Source organism: Sinocyclocheilus rhinocerous, unplaced genomic scaffold, assembly GCF_001515625.1.
Source record: "Sinocyclocheilus rhinocerous isolate Xijiao unplaced genomic scaffold, SAMN03320098_v1.1 scaffold798, whole genome shotgun sequence".
NCBI lineage: Eukaryota > Metazoa > Chordata > Actinopteri > Cypriniformes > Cyprinidae > Sinocyclocheilus > Sinocyclocheilus rhinocerous.
The window spans coordinates 1,199,061-1,219,856 of NW_015635037.1; the positions used below are offsets into that span (position 1 = coordinate 1,199,061).

The 20,796-nt window shown below is 36.2% G+C and overlaps 1 protein-coding gene across 1 annotated transcript in view; it reads left to right on the plus strand.

Annotated features, from left to right (window-relative positions):
- The window catches only part of LOC107746307 (uncharacterized), a 27,528-nt gene extending 12,277 nt beyond the window's left edge, over positions 1-15,251 (plus strand). Inside the window, exon 2 of the mRNA XM_016560449.1 lies at positions 15,059-15,251. Within this exon, the coding sequence (XP_016415935.1) occupies positions 15,059-15,163 (105 nt within the window). The 3' untranslated portion in view covers positions 15,164-15,251. The remainder of the gene's footprint in view (positions 1-15,058) is intronic.
- Positions 15,252-20,796: the final 5,545 nt, after the last annotated feature.

Consider the following 20,796-nt stretch of genomic DNA (forward strand, 5'->3'; position numbering starts at 1 on the left):
TATATATATATATATATAATTTAGTATAATTTAGCTTGAGATGCAAAAGTTTATCAAAGTGTAAAAGGCATTTGTTTCATAGAATGACATATTTGATCTTGCTAAAACAACACTGTGAGGTAAAGTGTGAAGCATAGAAGTGTTTATCTGTCAATATTCCTCGGTGTTGAACTGCGTTTTAACATTTAATGCTTTTGTAACCGATTTGGAAGTCCTAATGGAGACTGAAGAGGAGCTGAATAGAAAATGTAGATTAATTTTTAAAGACTCTTGTTCTTTAAAAGTCTCTGTATATGTGGGCTTAGGTGTCTGCAGATGCCAGTGAAAACAGGCTGAGTTTAAGAGTTCAGCAGAGCAGAATCTTGCAGTGGGGTTCAGGCACTTATCTGAGTTTTGAGCCGTGTCAGGGTCTAAAAGAAGAGCTCTGTGTACTGTACTGTGGTCGTTCTGTATTTTATGAAATGTATTTGGTAAAGATTCTAGAACTGTGTCAAAAGATTGCTGAGTGGAGCTATCACTATGGCAACACTGGCCTCTGTAGATTTTGCAACCAAGAATCGATATCTCTTAATTAATTTTATTCTGTCTTTGACCTATACTGTACATCCAATTAACTTGTCTATATGCTTGTGTTTATGGTGTCGCCCACTCTGGATTATTTAGCCTTTGTGTTTAGTCTTACTAAACAAGATCAGTGGGTGTTACAGTACTCTCACAACTTTTATCTAACATTTTTATGCAAAATTCAAATCTATAACACATATGCTCAGCTCTAGGTCATCACTATGCAACAAAAAAGAAAAAAAAAAACCTTATGATAACATTGACACTGAAATTAATATGCTGAATCACTTTTCTTCCCTGTATTAATGTAGCAGCTTTTGAAGCAGGAAGTTGCGTGTGATACGGCAAAGCTTTTAACAGCCAGAAAGGTTCTTACCACAGCCTGGAAACGCAACAGTTGACAGCTTTTGGAGGTTTTGGAGATAGGCCAGGGCGTGGATTACAGCAGGGCTCTTCTGAATGATTTTGGCTTGAATAGAATGGCACCCTTGAATAGTCAGGCCAAATGTATATGTATAGCGCTTTTCAAAATACATATTGAATCAAAGCAGCTATACAGAAATGAATGATGTTAATATTTGTTATACCTTAATGCCTAAGTGTCCACATTTTGCAGTTTAGAACTTGATAAAGAGTTTTCATATGGTGTAGATATAAACTTCCGTAGATCTTAGGTCGTAGATCTGAATACATCGGAGGTTGATGACTCTGAAGCTCACGATCATGTGAATTAGATGTTAAAGAGTTAGATAAGTGGCAGGTGGGAGTTATAATTAAGGTGGAACGTGCACTCTAATTCTAGAGAGCGTTTAATTGGCAACAAATTCTACTAAAATTGTCATCAATATTTTCGTATGTTTTCCAGGATGAGAAAAACTCTTCTGGTCCCACTTTATATTAAGTGGCCTTAACTACTATGTACTTACATTTCAATTAATCATTTGGTACAATGCAGTTATTGTGTACATATATGTTTTTACATTGTACTTATATTTAAAAAATACCTGCATGTAATTACATCTGTAATTAATTTCTGTGGGACCACTCTTTTTTTTTAATGAGATTAAATATGTATTATTATGGAGGATACTGGTATATTGAGGGCCTCAAAGCTATAACAGACCTGGACTAAAAGCTTTATTTATTTATTTGGTTGTTTGTTTGTTTTAATTTGGGGGTTACAAAATGTTAACATGAACGCAAGATTTAAAACTTGAAATTATATTCTTGGACTTATTAGGAACTGTTTATTGGTTAACATCATTCTAAAGGGAAAACAAATGTTTATCAAAATCTTTCACAGAAATGTAACTTTCCATTCTGAAGTGACTTTGGTTCCAAGTCCTTTTATTTTTCAACCCCTTCTCTCCAACAAGACAGTTTTCACTGTCCATACAATTAGTGGTCGACTGATATATTGGTCGATTTTTGGTATTTTTTCAATTATTGGCATCGACAGATAAGCTTTTCTGTTTGTCTGCTGTGTTGGAAGTCAAACTTTTATTTTGACAGCGATGAGAACACCAGCGCCTTTGCAATGGAGCTCCCATTGTCCATCTTCATTAGATTACTTTCTCTTTTTAACAGTTCTGTCAATTAAATTAATAGACAGAAGTGTTAAACCAAACAGTAAAAGTACGGCAAAGTTTTTTTTTTTTTTACTTTTTCGGTCTGGTTCTCATGAGAGCAGCTGGATATTTGGTTTGGAGTTGGGTATAACACGTTACACAGTAACTGTATTCTAATTACTTTTCCTGATAACACAGTAATGTAATGCGTTACATTTTAATACATTTATGTCATTTGATTACAGTTACTAATGTCAATAAAATTGTTATTTAAGTTACAAATGCAGTGTTAAAAAAACAAACAAGTAAAATGCATTTTAAAATCATGTTTTGAGTGTCAGTATGCCACGTCAGTATTTAATAAAGCACCGGAGAATGCGAGCTAAAATGCAGACAAGTCATACAACATTATAGATGCAATGAAAGGTTGCCTATCATATTTAAAAAATGTTGCACTCGATTTCACATATTTTAGTCTGGCATTATAGTTTGGGAAAAGTTCAACTAGTAAATGTGTACAAGTTTGTCACAATAACACTAATATAAGTAATAATAAATGATTAATCCGAATGAGATTCTCTGCTGAATTTAAGTTGCGCGTCGCATCGCGTTCTTCTTCTGAGGTAAATACAAGGCTTATTCCTCGCAGTGCGTCTTCTTACAAAGATGAAAAGTAGCCTACTTGATGAATCGTAACGTTTTGTTTACGGAAGTGATGTGGCCGTTTACATGTTCGCGTGTCTCACGTGGATGATTATCGTATAGAGTGTGATGCACGTGGGTGTGATCACTTTACAGATAATGAGCTCAGACGGGAAAGACTGCCTCGTGTTGGTTTCAAACGGATTACTTTATCAGAGAACGTTTGTTTTCGACATGACTGACTTCATTTTAAAAATAGACACTTCAAGTGTTCTTATTTCTCATGTCTGTGTGTCAAGTATTCGCTGAGTTTTCGTTCATTTTAGTGACGCATTTCAGAAAGATGTTTCAGAAGCACACCCTATTCGTTTTCTTTATTTTACAAAAGCACAATGTTTTGTTGATATTGCAAGTGTATACAAATAAAAGTAGACCTTTTACACTCTTACTCTTATCTGATCAGATACTCTTATCTTATCTGATACTCTTATCTGAAGTTCTTTTTGCTGTTATCAGGAAAAAATGCAAGTGAATATTCAAGTTGCTGTTTTGACACTTATGTAATTTTTCAGTCAATATTAAATTACTGAAAGAACTATGAGTTTCACTTTGTAGTGTATGTTTTTAGGTTTGATAACTTGAAAAGTAAAGTAAACTTGAAAGTAACTTGAAAGTAAAGCAATTAGTAATTTGATTACTTTGGAGTAATCAGTAGTTTAAAGTAATTAGTAATTTGTAGTGGATTACTTTTTTTTTTTGAGTAACTTACCCAACACTGGTGCTCACACTGCACATAGTGTGACCCATTAAATATAACTATATAAAAATAAAATAATTAATAATAGTAAAAATAGTATTATTGCACTTTATTCAATTAGGTTATTAATTCAAAATAAAATAATAAACAACATAATAAATGAAGTGTAATAATACTATTATATTTTAAAATAAAAAACTACTAAATAAAAATAAAATTATTTTAATAGTACACTTAAAAATACAGTGCTAATATTTACATTTTCATTTTCATTTCAAATACAGTATACAGTTAGTCGATTAGATTATTATAGCATTTGCTTTCTATTATTAATAATAGAAAGGTGTAATGTGGGGTTTGGGTTTTGTTTTTGTTTCATGTTCATGTCCATGTCTTTTATTTTGTAATTGTTTCCTGATGTTAGTGTCATGCTTCCCTTGCCTCATGTCTTTCTGCCTTGTGTATGTGTCATGTTCTGATTGGTACCGATTCCCCGACCAAGATGGCCGCCACGTCCGAGTCCCCGACCAAGATGGCCGCCACGCCCGAGTCCCCGGCCAAGATGGCCGCCACGCCCGTGTCTGGTGCAGAGTTTGCATGCCTCGTCAAGATGTGTCATGTTCTGATTGGTTGTTTTAGTCATGTGTCTTGTTTCCCATTGGTTTGTTCTTGTCATGTGACCCTCTTGTTTCCTATAAGTAGCCATCATGTTGCCATTGTCTGTCATCGTGTATTGATGTTGTAACCTGCTGTCGGTGAGTCTAGTCTGTTCATGCCACGTCAAGTCTGTTGATGTTAAGTCAAGTCAAGTCTGTTCATGCCTCGTCAAGTCAAGTCTGTTCATGTCAAGTCAAGTCAAGTCTGTGTATCTTGTTTGGATATTGTTTGGATGTTTGGATCACTCTGTAAATAAACTGCACTTGGGTGCTCACTTCAACTCGCCTTCAGTGGACTAATTCGTTACAAAAGGTAAACACTATACTTTCTCATCACTTTCAACATTCAGCAAATATTTATTCAAATTAATTCTAATTTCGTAAATAATATGTAAAAAAATATACATTTCATTTCAGCAATTGTTATGCATGTGCTTTTAATATCTATAAATTAAACAGTTTAATATCATATATATCCACCCTGCTCTCTAAGATATTGGCATCGGCCAGCAAAAAAATAAAATAAAATAAAATAAGTATCGGTCAACCACTACAATCATTTCAGGTGGATAAAATCAAGTCCCACCATACATTTTTTGCTGTGCTTAATGTGGGATATTGTGTCAGAAAAATCGTGCACAGACGTCTTTTTGTGTTGCTGACACAACAATACATTTGTCATTAGTGTCGTTTTATAATGATGACGTGCATGAGGGTTCATTGTACACTCATTTGGCTTATTTTTGGGCACTATTTCAACAACCTGTCCAGTAACAGTAGCAGCAGGGTCTTCATCGAAACAATTTTGCATGCAAGCAGATGGATAAGTACATCAGGTCCTCATATACAACGTGAATGTTTCTCCCTGCAAACAACGGCGCCTCACCGACACATTGTGTGACTCGCGGATCCTAATCAACCCTATATAAATAATAAACAAGAGAGTCAGGGCTTACTATATGTGGTTATTACCCATCTCTCAGAGTTCGATAAAGCAGGGAGGAAATTGCTTTCAGGCCTTATTACTTGTCTGACTGTCCATGTGCACCTGGAAGTTTCCAATCTCATCTAAACTCTGAGCCTCCAAATTCAAAGAAGAGAGACAGAAAGACAGCGATACAGCGAGAGAGCGTGGAAGAGGAATACATAGACGAATGAAAGAGGTGCCAAAACAAAGATGGAAGCATGAGATAACAAGAACAAGGGAGAAGAAAGAACTTGTGTTTGCCTAGGCTCTCAAAAGGCCAAGGATAGCAACACACGAGCATGTTTAGATACATGTGTAGCTGTGCTTGATTCTTCTGCCAGTTTAACACAGTCACTGAATAGCGCTATGATTGTTCACCATGGTTGTTGCTATGACGATCCCGAGCACGTTTGCCAAAGGAAAGACTGTGAAAGAGTGAATTAAAAGTGTCTGAACCGTATTTACTGAGCTCTGTCCAAAAACACATTGCGCTGCAACATGTGAGAAAATTAACAGTGAGAGCTTTGTTGAATGCATGTGGACCAGCTGCTAAAAATTTTATGTATATCCAATATATCCAAATTAATGTGAATGTGTGTGTCTCAATGGCTGTAGTACGCTGTAATATTCCCTGGTTGGCTAACACACTTTTGTCTCTTTACCATCACACTGTTAGTCTCAGTTCTCTGCACTCAGTCATTTGAGTTCAACCCTCTCAGAATGCCATTAAAAGTTCATAAAAAAAGCATTTAAAATAGATTTGATATGTGCCCAATCCTTTGAATCCCCCCTGCCTGCTTACATGTGTGTCATCTTGTCCAAATGAGACGGCTGCTGCAGCTTGAAGAGAGATTTGCCGTTCTTATAACAATTTTGTCTAAAAGACACAGCAGGTCAGATCAATTTGGGCAAACTTTGCACTTCAGATATTGTTCAGTAGTGAACAAGATTTCAAGTTAAATGGTTGAAGAAAAGTGGTTAATTAAAACACATACCGGCCCATTTGCATTTCTAATGCACGTTTGGAAATGGTTCGATATTAATTCTCTGAAGAGCGTGTTTTATTTGAGCCTTACCTCACTGTTAGCCTGTCAAGGCCAAGATTAGATGTGTGTCTCTCTCTCTCTCTCTCTATATATATATATACAGAGTTCTGGCATGAAACTCTAGATGGCGCAGTCCGATAGGTCTAACTCAATCTGACCTAATGTCATCATTATCACATAGCACAGCTGATTGGTTCTCTCCTGTATCGGTAGCCAATGAGCTCGCTGCTCAACATTCAAATGTATGACTAGTGCTTGCCGTAGCAGTTGCAGCTTGCTTCAGAACAGTGAAATCATCATCATGCTCTTCCAATCCATATCACTGTGTGTATTGCGTGGTGTGCCTTGAATTAAAAAATGAGCAACCATAATCAAGTAAAACTATGTGTCATGTTAGCAGTTTGCATTGTACGCAGGAGCGGATATTAAGCATATTAGCAGCAGCATTTAGCTTCTGTGTTGATACAGCTGGAGCAAAACGCAATTTAGAACATAACAGTAATTGAGCTGTAACAGTTAGTTCTGAGTGAAATGCATTGTGGGTAGTGTAGTTCGGAGAAATGTGCTCGTGCAACGTGTGCTCTCGCTGTGCTGTGTAATTCAGAAAACGGAGAAAGAACATATTTATATTCCTTTTATTTCAGTTCATTCAGGTCAGTCCACCCAGGGGCTTTTGTGCACTGTAACTTTGACAACTTTTATCTGCACGAGAGAGTAAAATGGCATGCATCGGCTAACTTTGTCCGTCTCATCATTGCACGGATATGAATTAACAAGCTGTTACGCTGCCACTGGGACTAATGAAGTGGAGAATGTAACATCAGTTATCAAATGACTAAATTATGATATTTGCTCAGGTGGGTGCTGGGGTCTTATCTATCGGATTGCAACGTATCTCCATTTTGTTAATTAAACATTACACGTAGTGCGCGTCTTATTAGAGTTAAGCCAGTCGGCGTGGTAGCCAAGGCTCACATAGCCACAGGCCACTATTGTTAAGCCGGTCGGCGTGGTAGCCAAGGCTCACATAGTCATAGGCCACTAGCGTTAAGCCGGTCGGTGTGGTAACCCAGGCACACATAGATAGTAATACATGCGGTTCTCATGGCTCTTCGGAGCAGCAGCAGTACATATGTCTTATGATATGGTGATAGATCTGCTTGTTGGGGGGTGTTTTGTATTTGTTTTGGCTTGTATTGTCACTTCTATGTCTCGTGCTTTGTGGGGGGTTAATGCATGTGTTATATTTGCAGCAGCAATATTTCTTACATGCTCACAGCAGCATGTTGTGGATATATTGGCAGTAGCAAGTCTCGGTACTTGCTCTGCCGCAGCAGCAGCGTAGCAGATCTATTCCGCCAAGACCACGTAACATATGATAATATCACACAATACTGTTTTTACTGTATTTTTTATCAAATAAATACAGCTTTGGTGTACATAAGAAAAAAAAATATGGACCTCTTTATTTTATTTTATTTTATTTTATTTTTTACTAAAAGAAACCAACCCTTAATTTTGTAGATTTAATTACAGGTAAAATAAATATTGAAGTTAATTCAGTGATGCTATTGTTTCTACCAATAGTACTGTATAGCATTAACATTATCATGTACATTACCTTGCCAATCCCTCAGAGAGTTGTCATGACAGAAATGTTTTTTCCATTCAGTGAAAGTGAATATTGATTTTTGTAGTGTTAATTTCAGTTCATTATTTCCACAAACAAATATACCACATGACAAATTGACTACTTGTACGTTGACCGGTTCTGGTCTGGTTTTCATTATATGGAAGAGAGCAGCTTAACTTTGATTGCCCTTTTTCCACAGAAAAAAAGTTTTATGGGTTTGAAAAAGTGGAAAAGGGGCAGTGTTGGTAACTAACAGTTTTGGTTACCATTGACTTTAACTGAATTGTTTCTTCTTGTATGTTTCACAGAAGAAAGTTGTACAGATTTGGAACAACATGAAGGCAAGTTTTGATGTCAAAATGTAAATTTTTTTTGGAAAACTATTCCTTTAAATACGTATTCATATTATCAAGGTTAGAGGTCAGTTAATATTTACTGCCTATGCAAGAGGGAGGCTATAGCAAGACCTGACCTCTTTCGACTCAGATTTAATATATTTTAATGTGAATACCTAGATGGCCCGTCTTATTAGAATACAATGGAAGTGTGCAAGTATGCAAATAGCCAGCTTTATACATTTTTTAAAGCGCATAATGTTCCGCTTTTCTAGTTTAAAGTTCATATTACCACTTATTATTCAGTGCTGAGGATATCGCCTTTGATTTCACTGGAAACCATTAAATTTGTAATTTTTTACCCTTCCTTCTTATTCATTTTAATTTGAGCATATTACAGAACAATAGGCCATTTTTTTGCTGTTCACAGTATAGGTGACTTCATTTAGGAAACATTGAGAATATAAGCATATTTACGTAGTATCTACAATCACAATGTTAATTGTATATAAAAAGCTGTTTGCTTTGCTAATCAGGTTGCACCTTGATTTTTACAATAAATTTGAAAAATTGTTATTTACCCACCCTTTTCTATATAGGAACATAAAAAGAGATATCAGAATGGTCAAAACTGCTGTTTTCCATAAATGTATTATGTGTGTTCGTGTTGGTTATAGTTATGACTAGGGAACCAGGACTTCCCCAGACCTTTAGACCTTTCTTTATGTGAGTGTGAAAATATGTTTGTTTTTCACTTTTGAGCAGAGGCTGAGCCTGAGCTGAGCTGAAACGAAGCATCTCTGTATCTCCAGCGGTGGAGAGTTCATATTATGTGAGCGTGACTGGCACAAGAGGTCAGATCTGGTATTTATTTTTGGTTTGGACATTTGTGTGTCTCTCTGTGTTATGTACATGCCAATGAGCCAAAAGATGACCTCTTGAGCTCCCGTGGCTCATTGCACATAACATAGACACACAAATACACACAGGTGGTTCTTCATTCACAACCTTTCTTACATACACAACTTTTTTTTTTTCATTCTATTTACACTACTATTTAATTACTATTCAAGTACTATTCATTACTATTCAAGTTCAGGGACAGTAATATTTTTTTTTTAAAGAAATTAATATTTTTATTCGGTAAGAATGCATTAAATTGATCAGAAGTAACAGTGAAGACATTTATAATTTTACAAAATATTTCTATTTCAAATAAATTAAAATATTTATTAAAGAATCCTGTAAAAAAATACCAACCCTTAATTTTGTAGATTTAATTACAGGTAAAATAAATATTGAAGTTAATTCAGTGATGCTATTGTTTCTACCAATAGTACTGTATATGACATGTTGCTGATGACAGAATGAAAAGCAATAAATTAAATATACTGTATCTATCATCAAAGATATATTCCTGCAGGTAAAATATGATGTATAACGATGATAATCGAAGGACAATGTACATGATATAACTTGCAGGGGTTGGAGTACAGCATTCTGCAGTATTTCCGTGATTTTGTGTCTTTTACTTATTCTCATATTATTTGCCTAACTTTCCTCACATTCTCAAAGAGCAGAACTGTAAGTGAGAGAGATTACAAGTTGTTACTCAATGGGACTAGACTACAATGGGAAAGGGAGTCGTTATTATTTCTAAACCTGTTCAGAACATGCTCACTAGGGGGAGTGTGCAGCTTGGAGCTGAACAGCCAGACGCATTGTGCAGCTGTGTCTGTGTTCTCATATCTCATTAAGAAGAGTTGTGATGGTCCTTTTTTTGCAGGCGTCCCATTTTCTACACCCGCTGAGCTGTTAAAATGGCTTCTTTTCTGATGGCGTCGCTTGGGCTGCTTTTCTCTTACATGCTCCTTAGACCGGTTTTCAAGGCAAGTAAAAAGTCAGCCGGTGCTGGTGGAGTGAAAGTTTGAGTTCTGTGCTGTGCTTTCACAAGAAGAAAGACATTTAGCTGAGCTCCCCATAATCACAAGGTTTATAGGAAATGCAGAGAGAAAGAAGCAGCATGTGGCAAGACTCAGAATGCAGACAACTACTACAGATTTAGTCGGTTCAAAGCTTTTATGTCTAGCACCACATACACCAGAAATGGCAACAAAACAATAACCACAGCAAAGCATTCTGAGAACGGATGGCAATTTTGGCTCTTTAGTGGTGACGCTCGTGGCTTGAGGTTCTTTCGTTGTCTTCAATTGGTACGTTGTAATATGCTTCATTAGAATTTAACACACTAACACACTGCTTCAGTGACAAAACTGACTGGTATCACTCTGTTTTAAGAGGTACTGTTATTCCTGCTGAAAAACTAGCTCAAAGCCAGGATGAATTTCAATGGTTAGTGCTGGTTTGGTGCTGAAGAAGCCTCTGATACTGTCCCATGTTGGGGCCCAGCATCCGAAACACAACATATGTTGGTGTCCAGAAAAGCTGGTCTTTTAAACAGGGATCTACTATACATTTTTTTTGTAATTTTAAAACCGCCCTGTGGTGCATATCAAGTTTTTAACAATGTTTACATGTCTATCTGGTGTTTCTAATATGCTTAAAGGGGTCATCAGATGTAAAATTCATTTTTACATGTTGCTTGTACATAAATGTGTGTTGGCAGTGTGTGTACATAACCACCCTGTAATGATAAAAATCCACCCAATAGTGGATCTGGAAGTTACTTTTATCATTAAATTACAATTAATTTGCCCTGCAATAATTTCATAGCGCATCACCGCATGACGCGCTGTGATGATAATAAAAGATTAGGCTATTAGCATACTTCTCACTGAAAATGTTTTAAAAATTAAATGTTTTTTAAACGGGTCAATTCGTTTATACAATGAATTATAGGCCTATAATTAAAGTTATTAACACTGCAGTCATCAATGAAAATTAAGAGTAGCTTTAGCCTATTTCATGTACCAATTTTCAAAAACAACCCGTTTAACGCGAAATACGTTTCTTATGTTTTTCACTATGTACGGGCCACAAGAGAGAAATATTAAGGGAATAATTTAAGACAGTTATATACCCTTATCAGCATATATTGACTTAGATTAGTCTCTCATCGTCTCAGAGAATATGTGCCGTTAATGCAGCGTTAGGAAGCTCCGTCATTTTTTTTTTTACTTTCACTTTCTCTTTAGTGAATTGACTGAGGTTAAGACGTTCACTGGCATAACTATTGTGTAACGTTTGCATGTTGGTTGTGTGATATTCATTGGCTCACCTTCATGGTTTAAACCAGAAATATTTCCAATATTGCTGCTCACCATCCCCCACCCTCGGACAGGGGCCTCGCATTGCGTTTCGCTGCATAGTGGCCTATGTAGATTTTCCGCTGCGCCACTGCAATCCACCATTTTTTTGACACCGGAGCAGGTGTAGACAAGAATGTCTCATAAGCGATTGAGGTGTTTTGTTGTTGGATGTAATAATGAACATAGCAGTCATCATTTACTCCCGACATCTGAACCGCTGAAGACGCAGTGGATTACTTTTGTTTTTGAAGGGAATGCGCCCCCCCCCAATCTACCTAAATGCATCTATGTTCGCATGAATCATTCGTGATCCAGCTTCACCTACAGAAGAAGTGAGTATAAGGTTTTTTTTATGAATCTTTGCAAATCGCCTTTTTTAATAATGTGCTAGTTAGCAAGTTCCGCAGTTAAATGTGGCTAAAGTTTACAGTCTCATGAGAACGGCTCGTCACCCAATGGAAGAGAGGAGCAGGGTGAGCAGAGCTCATTAGCATTTAAAGGGACATGCACCAAAATGGGTCGCTGTGAACAGAGCTGTTTATGACAAGTTAAAAAGGGTGTTGTTTTACACTACCATTGAGAATGGGAATCCGATGACCCGTTTAAAGACAAACCATGTGCAGATTCATCATAGTCAACACCATTGCTAAAAAAAATCTCCTTAAAACTGCAGTGTATCAAAGACTATGGAAGCCTGTTTCCCCCACTGAATAAAAATAAAAAAGTTTACGTCTTGCAATTCTGACTTTCTTTTTTAGAATTGCATAATACAAACTCACATTTCTCAGAATTGTGAGATTTTAACTCGCAATTGCGAGTTATAAAGTCAGAATAGCGAGATATAAACTCGCAATTGTGAGAAATTAAAAAACTCGCAATTCTGACTTTTTTCTCAAATGTGAGTTTATATCTTGCAATTCTGACATTTTCTTGCAAATACGTGTTTGCATCTCGCAATTCTGACTTTTTTCTCACAATTCTCTTTTTTCTCACAATTCTGACTTTTCTCACAAATTCGAGTTTGTATCTCGCAATTCTAACTTTATTTCTCACAAATGCAAGTTTGTATATCGCAATTCTGACATTTTTCTTGCAAATGCGAGTTTATATTTTGCAATTCTGACTTTTTTCCTCACAATTTCGAGATATAAACTCGCAATTGAGAGTTATAAAGTCCCAATTCTGAGGGGGAATAGAGACTGATATGTTCTCAGAATTGCAAGTTTAGGCTATATCTCACAATTCTGAGAAAAAAGTCAGAATTGCGAGATATAAACTTGGAATTGCAAGAAAAAAGTCAGAATTGTGAGATAAAAAGTCTCATTTACATTTTTTTAAATTCAGTGGCAGTTACATGCTTCCATAAACAACATGCGTCTCATGTGTGGTTTAAAACAGCCTACAATTTCCTACAATCACAAACAACCAATCCTGTCAACTTGTGAGGAGGGGATTTTCATATCATTAGCTAATGTTCAAAGTGTTTCTGCCTAAGAAAGTTGATTATTTGAAAGTATCTGTCTGAGATGGTGAATGGAAACATGGTTTGTGTAACATTAGAAACTCATTATTAGCTGTTTGATAGTGTCAAAACCAAGCCAAAGGCTAATGATATCAATTACTGTTATGTGTCTAGTGTTGTAGAGAGCGATGCATAAAATACATTACCATTCTGACACATCAACTTGTAGTCGACCCTGTATAATTCGCTTTTTCTCTTCTTCTGAATCAGTTTCTGGATCTAACATATATGGTTGCATTAATTCAATATTGCCACGTAGCGTTTACTACAGTTGACTGAGTGAAAGTGAAGCAGGTAGTCTGAGCTGTTGTGACCGAGTGTGGACAGGGACTAATTTACATAATCATGAATATTTAGAAGAATCTTAAGTAAAATGCTGCTGTATGTTTTTAGAAGAGAAAAAGAACTAGACATCTTCTCATTTAAGTCGAAAACCATATATTGACATTCCAATAATTTTGGATGACAGCTCACATTTCTTTCCTGGCACTTATGTACATTATTATTATTATTATTAAATTTTTTTACGTCTTATGTTGTTAGATCAACTGTAATGTTCAGTCTTTAAAACTGACCTTTTTTGCATAAAAGTTCTGGCAACCACAGATGCTATTATTATTTTTTTACCGTAATTTTCCCAGATTTTTGCGGAGTACATTTGCCACCTTTCTGTACTGTGTGGTGAATGTCAGAATACATCAGATCAGAAAAACATGAAGTGATGTAAAAATAAAAAAAAATGTCTCTTTTTTTTTATAGACAAAGATGTGACCTAGATGTGCACCCAAATCATCAGTAATGCTTCCTCAAAATAGATTATGTAAAAGCTTGATTCAAATATCTTGAATAATGTAAAAATAGTCATATGAGCTACATGTGACCAAATCGCAGGAGTCAGTGTCCTGCTTAATTTTAACTCCAAAATCAAAAGAAAAAAAATATATATTGTTTTATACTGTAGCTCAACAGTAGATCAAATAATTAGCATTGACAAGGCAATGGGTTATATTACCAGAATATGCATGCTGATTTGTTGTTGTTGTAGAATAAAAACATCTGCCAAAAGCATATAAATATAAATATAAATTATAAATTTAACAATAGGTCTACCTTTTCCATTTTATTTTTTTATTGTTTTCCATGTAATGACAGTTATTTTTCTGCCCCAGTTCTTATAATCATTATGCAAAAAATTGTATAATGTATCATTTTGAATTAGCAGAAATTTAAGGTATTATAATACATACTGTACTGTCACGATGTGTAAATATGTAAGTTAATTAATATATCTTTTTTTTTACATTACAAAAATGGGTCATATATTTATATAATTAGAACAAAAATTTATTTATTAGTTTAGTTTAGTTTACTTGAGTTTACATAAGTTTAGTTTAGTTTTCAAGGTTAAATATTACCTGGACATGTTTTCATGAGATTGACCTGGTATTGTTGATAGCATCAAATTATTGACTGTGGCCTAAAAGAATGGTATACGCAATATTTGGTTGCAACTCAAGGACAAACATATATCTTCCCAAATCTCCTGTAACATCAGCCGAATGCACAGATCTGCTGGCTGATAATGTGATCTGTATCTGAAGGGAAATGAACGGCTGTGCCGGGCCGTGCAGGACAGATCCTGATGAACATATGGAGATCAAATACACAGGAGCAATGGAGCTATCATTTCCAGCATCAATGCACACAGGAGGCATGGGAGAGCTGATGCAGCCAGCCAGAAAAGCTCTGATCTGCATACTCCATGTTTGTGCACGTGTACGTGTGAGTCTGTGTTTACACATAAGCGCATACGGATACAATCACAGTGTGTTCAGCAAGCATGCAACTACAGAAGTGACCACTCACATGGACTTACCTCTCTCTCCTTCTGTCCCTCAGGCTTCCGTGTTTGTTCCAACATCTAGATAATAAGTCCTTTTTGCCTCTAGATGCAACTCAGGTGGAAAATCAATATTTTTATCCAGCTAATCTGTACTGTGTTTTTTCCCTTTCCATGTGCACTATCTGCACATCTGATCTATCTATAATTACACATGCAAGGCATGAATGTTTTTACAATTTCCTTTTTTCTGCTTTAGTTGGAATACTTCACCCTTGACCTATGGAGCATGACAGGGGAGATAGTCTTCATTCCTCTTTTCTGGCTGTCCAGGTCACATTTCATCCCAAATTCAAAAACTTAAAGAAGGAAGACAAGAAAATAAAGCCTATTAGGAACACGTTCCCCCAAGTTCTCATTGTTGTAATGCATAGAGACATTTTAACAGTAAATCCCCCCAAAATGATGATTCGCATTAGTTTCCCATTACTTTTAGCAGAATATTAAAAAAAAACAAAAAACAAATCATCATCAATTAATGCCAGTGCAACAAACCATGATAAAATGGAAATAATATCATTATTTTGTGCTTTACATTAATATGAAGTGTCGTGAATATCTTATTGGTCCTAGACTTCTTTTTCTTTAAGCAAAATATAATATCTTATTTCTCTTTTGATTTTGTGGTGAAATATGACCCAGAGATATTCTTGACAGGTTTCATAAGACTCAGCCATTAGAGAGTAGAGCGTTATGTCTGAGGATTTGTGAAGGACATAGTTTAGGAAATCTCAGTTATGCGGATCACTCTATAGACTGTAAGGTCAGAGTGTTAAAGTTGTGCTCTATATGCTGATCAAGAGTCGGCTCTCCTAAACAAATCTTCTAGTTTGCCATAATACTGCTGTCTGACCAATTTGTACCACTTTTTCCCTTTTTAAAATTAATTATGCATTTATTCTTTTATTATAAGGCTTTTAGTGACTTAAGTCTTCAATTTTGTTGTCGTTGTTGAATTTTATTCCCTTTTTGTTTTATATCTCACACTCCTTCACAGAACTTTCATTGTGATTTATGATGATTTATGACTGATTACTAAGCAGAGAAAATTTGACAAAGCCTTAGCATAAACCTGCACCTGTCACGCCCCTGGACTCTTTGTGTTGTGTTTTCCCTCCCCAGGTGTGCTGTGTTCCCTTTAATTAGTCATTCCTTGCACCTGTGTTTTCCCAATCACCCAGTGTTTAAAAGCCCCAGTCCTTTCAGTTCGTGTTTGTCGGTCCTCGAACGTCATTCCTTGTGTTCCAGTGTCTCCTACGTTGTCCATGTGATCATTAAAGACTGTGAATTGAAGTATCTCCATGTTTCCTCGTTCCTCGCTCCTTGCCTCCCGAGAATTGTGACAGAAGGACCGACCAAAACGCCCAAGAGCTCTCTACAGTGCCCGCTCAAAAATGCCTGCCCTCCCACCCGCTCCAGCCTCCTCCACCGCTGGCAGCCCCTCTGCTCGCCCTCAGCCCACCATCATTGCGGTGCGAGCCCCGCGGGACTGCCATTCTCCAGCGTCACCGTGGTTGGAGTCTCCTACGTTCCCCGTGTGATCATTAAAGACTGTGAATTGAAGTATCTCCGTGTTTCCTCGTTCCTCGCTCCTTGCCTCCCGAGAATTGTGACAGCACCATGAAAACCAGGTTTTTGTTAGTGAAGCCCATTAGTCCTATTGTAAACCCATTTTGGTGTGCATATCACTTCAAAACATCAGCTTTACTAAAGCTAAAGTACATAGACTCCAAAATAATAAAGGTTTCAAAAGGGGGTTTTCAAAGCAATGCCATAGAACAGTGGTTCCCAATCCTGGTCCTGGAGAACCCCCCCAACACTGCATGTTTTTGGTGCCTCTCTTATCTGACACTCACATTTGAGGTCTTGGAGTCTTCACTAATGAGCTGATGAGTTGAATCAGGTGTGTTTAAATGGGGAGACATCTAAAATGTGCAGTGTTGGGGGTTCTCCAGGACCAGGATTGGGAACCACTGCCATAGAAGAACCATTTCATGCCATTTTAGGTTCCTCCAACAAACTTACAGTGAACAGATCTTAAAAGAACTGTTGAGGCCGGATTTACAAAACATAGCAAATTAGTGCGAGAGCGCAATTCCAAAACAGGGCGTGGAAATTTCAGTGGGTGATTTACTGACAACGCGCAAATGAAAGAACACAGACGCAACACAGGGTGTCTGCGGGTCCTTAAAATGTCTTAAATTCGGATTCGATGGGTCTTGAATATATTTGGTCACATTACCGCTAAAATATCTTAAGTCTGACGGACCTAATGACTGTTTACAATCATTGGACAGATCGAAGATTTTTTTCTTCCCCGCGGTAAGTTACTGCGTCATCAGAGAGAATTGCAGTAAGTTAGCAGAATGCAGAATACAAGGTCGCGCTGAGGCTCACTCTGTTTGTCTCTTTGTGAGAGTCTTCATAACAAATGATCTGCAGACAATATTCCATACAAAATATCATTTTGTTATGATAACTTTGCCGGCGCTCTCTTCTTGGGGTTCTGTCCTCTCTCTCTCTCTTTCTCTATCTCTAACATTTAACTGTATATGTTTTATCATCCTTCATCTATTTTTGAAAGCATAAGAACATAGTCTTGATTCAGCATTAACATTGAAGTGATACAATATAAACACGATACAACAATACAATATAGTCACACAATAGCAATGCTCTCTCACATATTTTGCTATTCTAACTGCGCTTATTTCCGTTGTTGGTAGAAGTGGCAGTTGGTGGTAATAGACAAGAAAAGTACAGTCAAACCATCTTTCTAATAACGTTTCTTTAGTCCTTCGGCAATCCTGCAGCCTGAACCACTGTAATGAAACCACCCTAACTGGTTGTTAAAAGTTCTTCATGGAACTACCGATGCCAGTAAGAAAAAGTTTATTTTTAAGAGTGTGTTGGTTAAACTGTGGTTGAGTTTCATTGTTTTCTCATGTCTCAAGTCAACATGAAATGATGTTCACAACCCATTTTAATTCTGCAATGTAGCATCCTTCTGAGAGAAATAGGATATTCAATTAGGAAAAAGAAAATGTGAAAACCTAAAGAACATGAAAAACATGACCTTATATTAAGGTTAATTGACTATATAGTGAAAAGTAGTTTCAGCAGGTGGTTGGTGGGAAGGGCTTGGTTATATCAGCTGAAGAAGAAAGTTGTTTCAGATTTAATTATGAAAACATTTTTTATTTTCTTTGGAGTAACATGCACCAGTCATTCACAATAAGACAGGACATGTCTTTTAATAAAGAAAATGGCACTTTTTTTTTTCTAACTTTAAATCTCCTGTTCTGAACATCATGCAGTTTCACTTCTGTATTAGCGACCTTGAGAAGGAACATCTCGTCTTCTGTCCTTCATCTGTCCGTCATTTTTGTTAGGATTTTTTTTTTCATGCTCAGTTTATAACCCCAGCTGGAATACTTGGCACTATTGGGAACCTCATCTAATATATTTTTAAAAATATTTTATGTCTCAATCAGGATTTTATGATTACAAGCATGATTCCCTCTTTTGCTTCATTTAAGTGAGCAAAGATGGTCCGATGAACCGTTTGAGCCTTTAGACATGTTTTCATTAAGACTAAAATGAGAATCCAAATAACTCATTTAATTCACATTTCGGGCTTTAATTAAAATGAGACAGACATTTTGAGTCAGCGGAATTAATGTGAATACATGATATTCTGTTGCGCATTTCAAAGTGCAGCTCTGTGGCAAAATTCTCTCTCTCTTTCTCTCCTGCCAGACCAGATCTAGTCCCTTAGAGAGATATGCACACATTAATTATAACGCTGCATTAAAAGTCAGTCATGCCATACGCAGCCTCTTAGAGACTGGCCGGTCACTCCCAAATCCTCCTCAGGCACTGATCCAATCAGAATGGGGAAGAACGGGAAAATGTTCCTTGAAATGGGTCATAGAAAGAAAGTTTTCCCTTATGAGCGAGAACAGAGCGCTGGGCAAAAAGGGAGATTCTGGGAAATGTAGAATAGGATGAGGACACACAAGAGAAAAAGCTACCAGGCTGAAAAAAGAACAAGGAAGGTGAGGGGCATTAAATGAGAAAAGCAAAGCAGGAGGTCCGATTCATGTGGAGTGAGATGTGTTGATCTTGTGATCGACCATACATCACATTCTTTCCAACCTGGTTTTTATAGTAAACTAAAATAATAAATAAAAAAAAATGAATGAATAAATAAACATTTTATTACTTGAAATAAATGTTAACTTAATGTTAACTATAAACAGTAAATAATAATTAAAAAAATTACAAAAAGACAGCAAAATTACAAAAAAGTACAAAACAATTATGAAAAGCAAAATGTGGATGCATGTCCATACACACACACACACACACACACACACACACACGTGTGTGTATATTTTTTTTTAAATAACTTGTATGTTTTGTAAAACATTTAAACACTGCATACTGTATGTTAGAAGTTAATCAGAAATGAATGCAATTGATACAAAGAAGCTCATAAACATGGTGCACCTCTTTTAAATGCAGCTTTCTTGCACTGTTGGGTTTTTAGAATTTTAGGCTTTGATATTCAATGGAATATTGTGGCTTTGCCAATCCCTATATATATATTTTTTTTTTTACTGTAAGGGCATCTAACCTGTTTAATATATATACATACTGTATATGTATTTGCATGCATTGACATATATAGCATATACTAAGATGCTTTTAAAAGGACATAATAAAATTCCTTTAAAAAAACAATTACATTCTTGGATGAGAGAATCACAATAAATCACTGATAAGTTTGTGTGTGCACCTTAAATATACAGATATGTTTCCCAGCATGGGAAAATGATAAATAATAATAAAAAAAAAATAATTAAATTAGAATTTAATAATTAAAAATGTTTATTTTTTTAAATCATTTACATTTTTTTTTTAAATTATGCATGGAAAATTTACTTAATTTTCACTCAGAAATTGCTACATTTCAAAACATTAAATTAAACATGAAATTTTGAATTGTAAAACACCCTCCAAAAACTTTTTTTTACAACTTTTTTAAGTAGTAACCAACATAGGCTCATTGGAAATACGATTTGAAAACTGACACTTTTGAACATGTCGTGACATATCAGCTTCATATGCATGAATTTTGTAATTCAGTAGGTTTGCTAGGTAGCTCACGCGATACGGCATTGCTCTTGAGTGATGAAGAGCTCCGGTACGAACCCCGTGAAACTACGGTTCAACAAAAGAGCTCAAATCCACATACGGAAGTTAAAATAGCACGGCTGCATCAACAAATGTGTTTTTATATCACTTTTGCATTTGTTAACACTATCGGGTAGGTTTAGGGTCAGGTATATTTCCAACACGATAGAGCATTAACCTTTTGCGACAGTTCCCGGATATTTGAATTCTGAACAGCCACAATACGAACCTGAAGCAACGTAATACAAACATAGCAATACATGCCTATATCAACTTAACAAATACGTGCCAAGTTCACGTATTGAACCCGCGTTTTAGCGCCACTCCCTGGACATTTCACTTTGAAACTGCTGTGCAACGTGCAGTAAGCTATGTAATAACGGTGTTGCAGAAATGTATTTAGAGGCACATATTTAGAATGAGCCTGGGTTGGTAGTAACAGTGATTGGAGAGATATGTGGAGTCGTATACTGTATGCTTTGCTATTTTTTTTCTATATCACTATGGATGATTACAGCTTAGCATAGCATAGTGCATAGTGATCAAGTGAACCAAAAGCACAGTTTCTTTAATCAGAAATCCTTCAAAAGCATGTACACTTAATTCATCGCTAACATTGTGACTGCTTTGAATTTGAATCTTTACTTTTACTCTGTAGGTCGTATTCTCTTATCTGAAGCGCTTAGCTCTTTAAAATAGTAGGTTTCTTTGCTCCGCTGCTGATAGCCCGGCATTAGC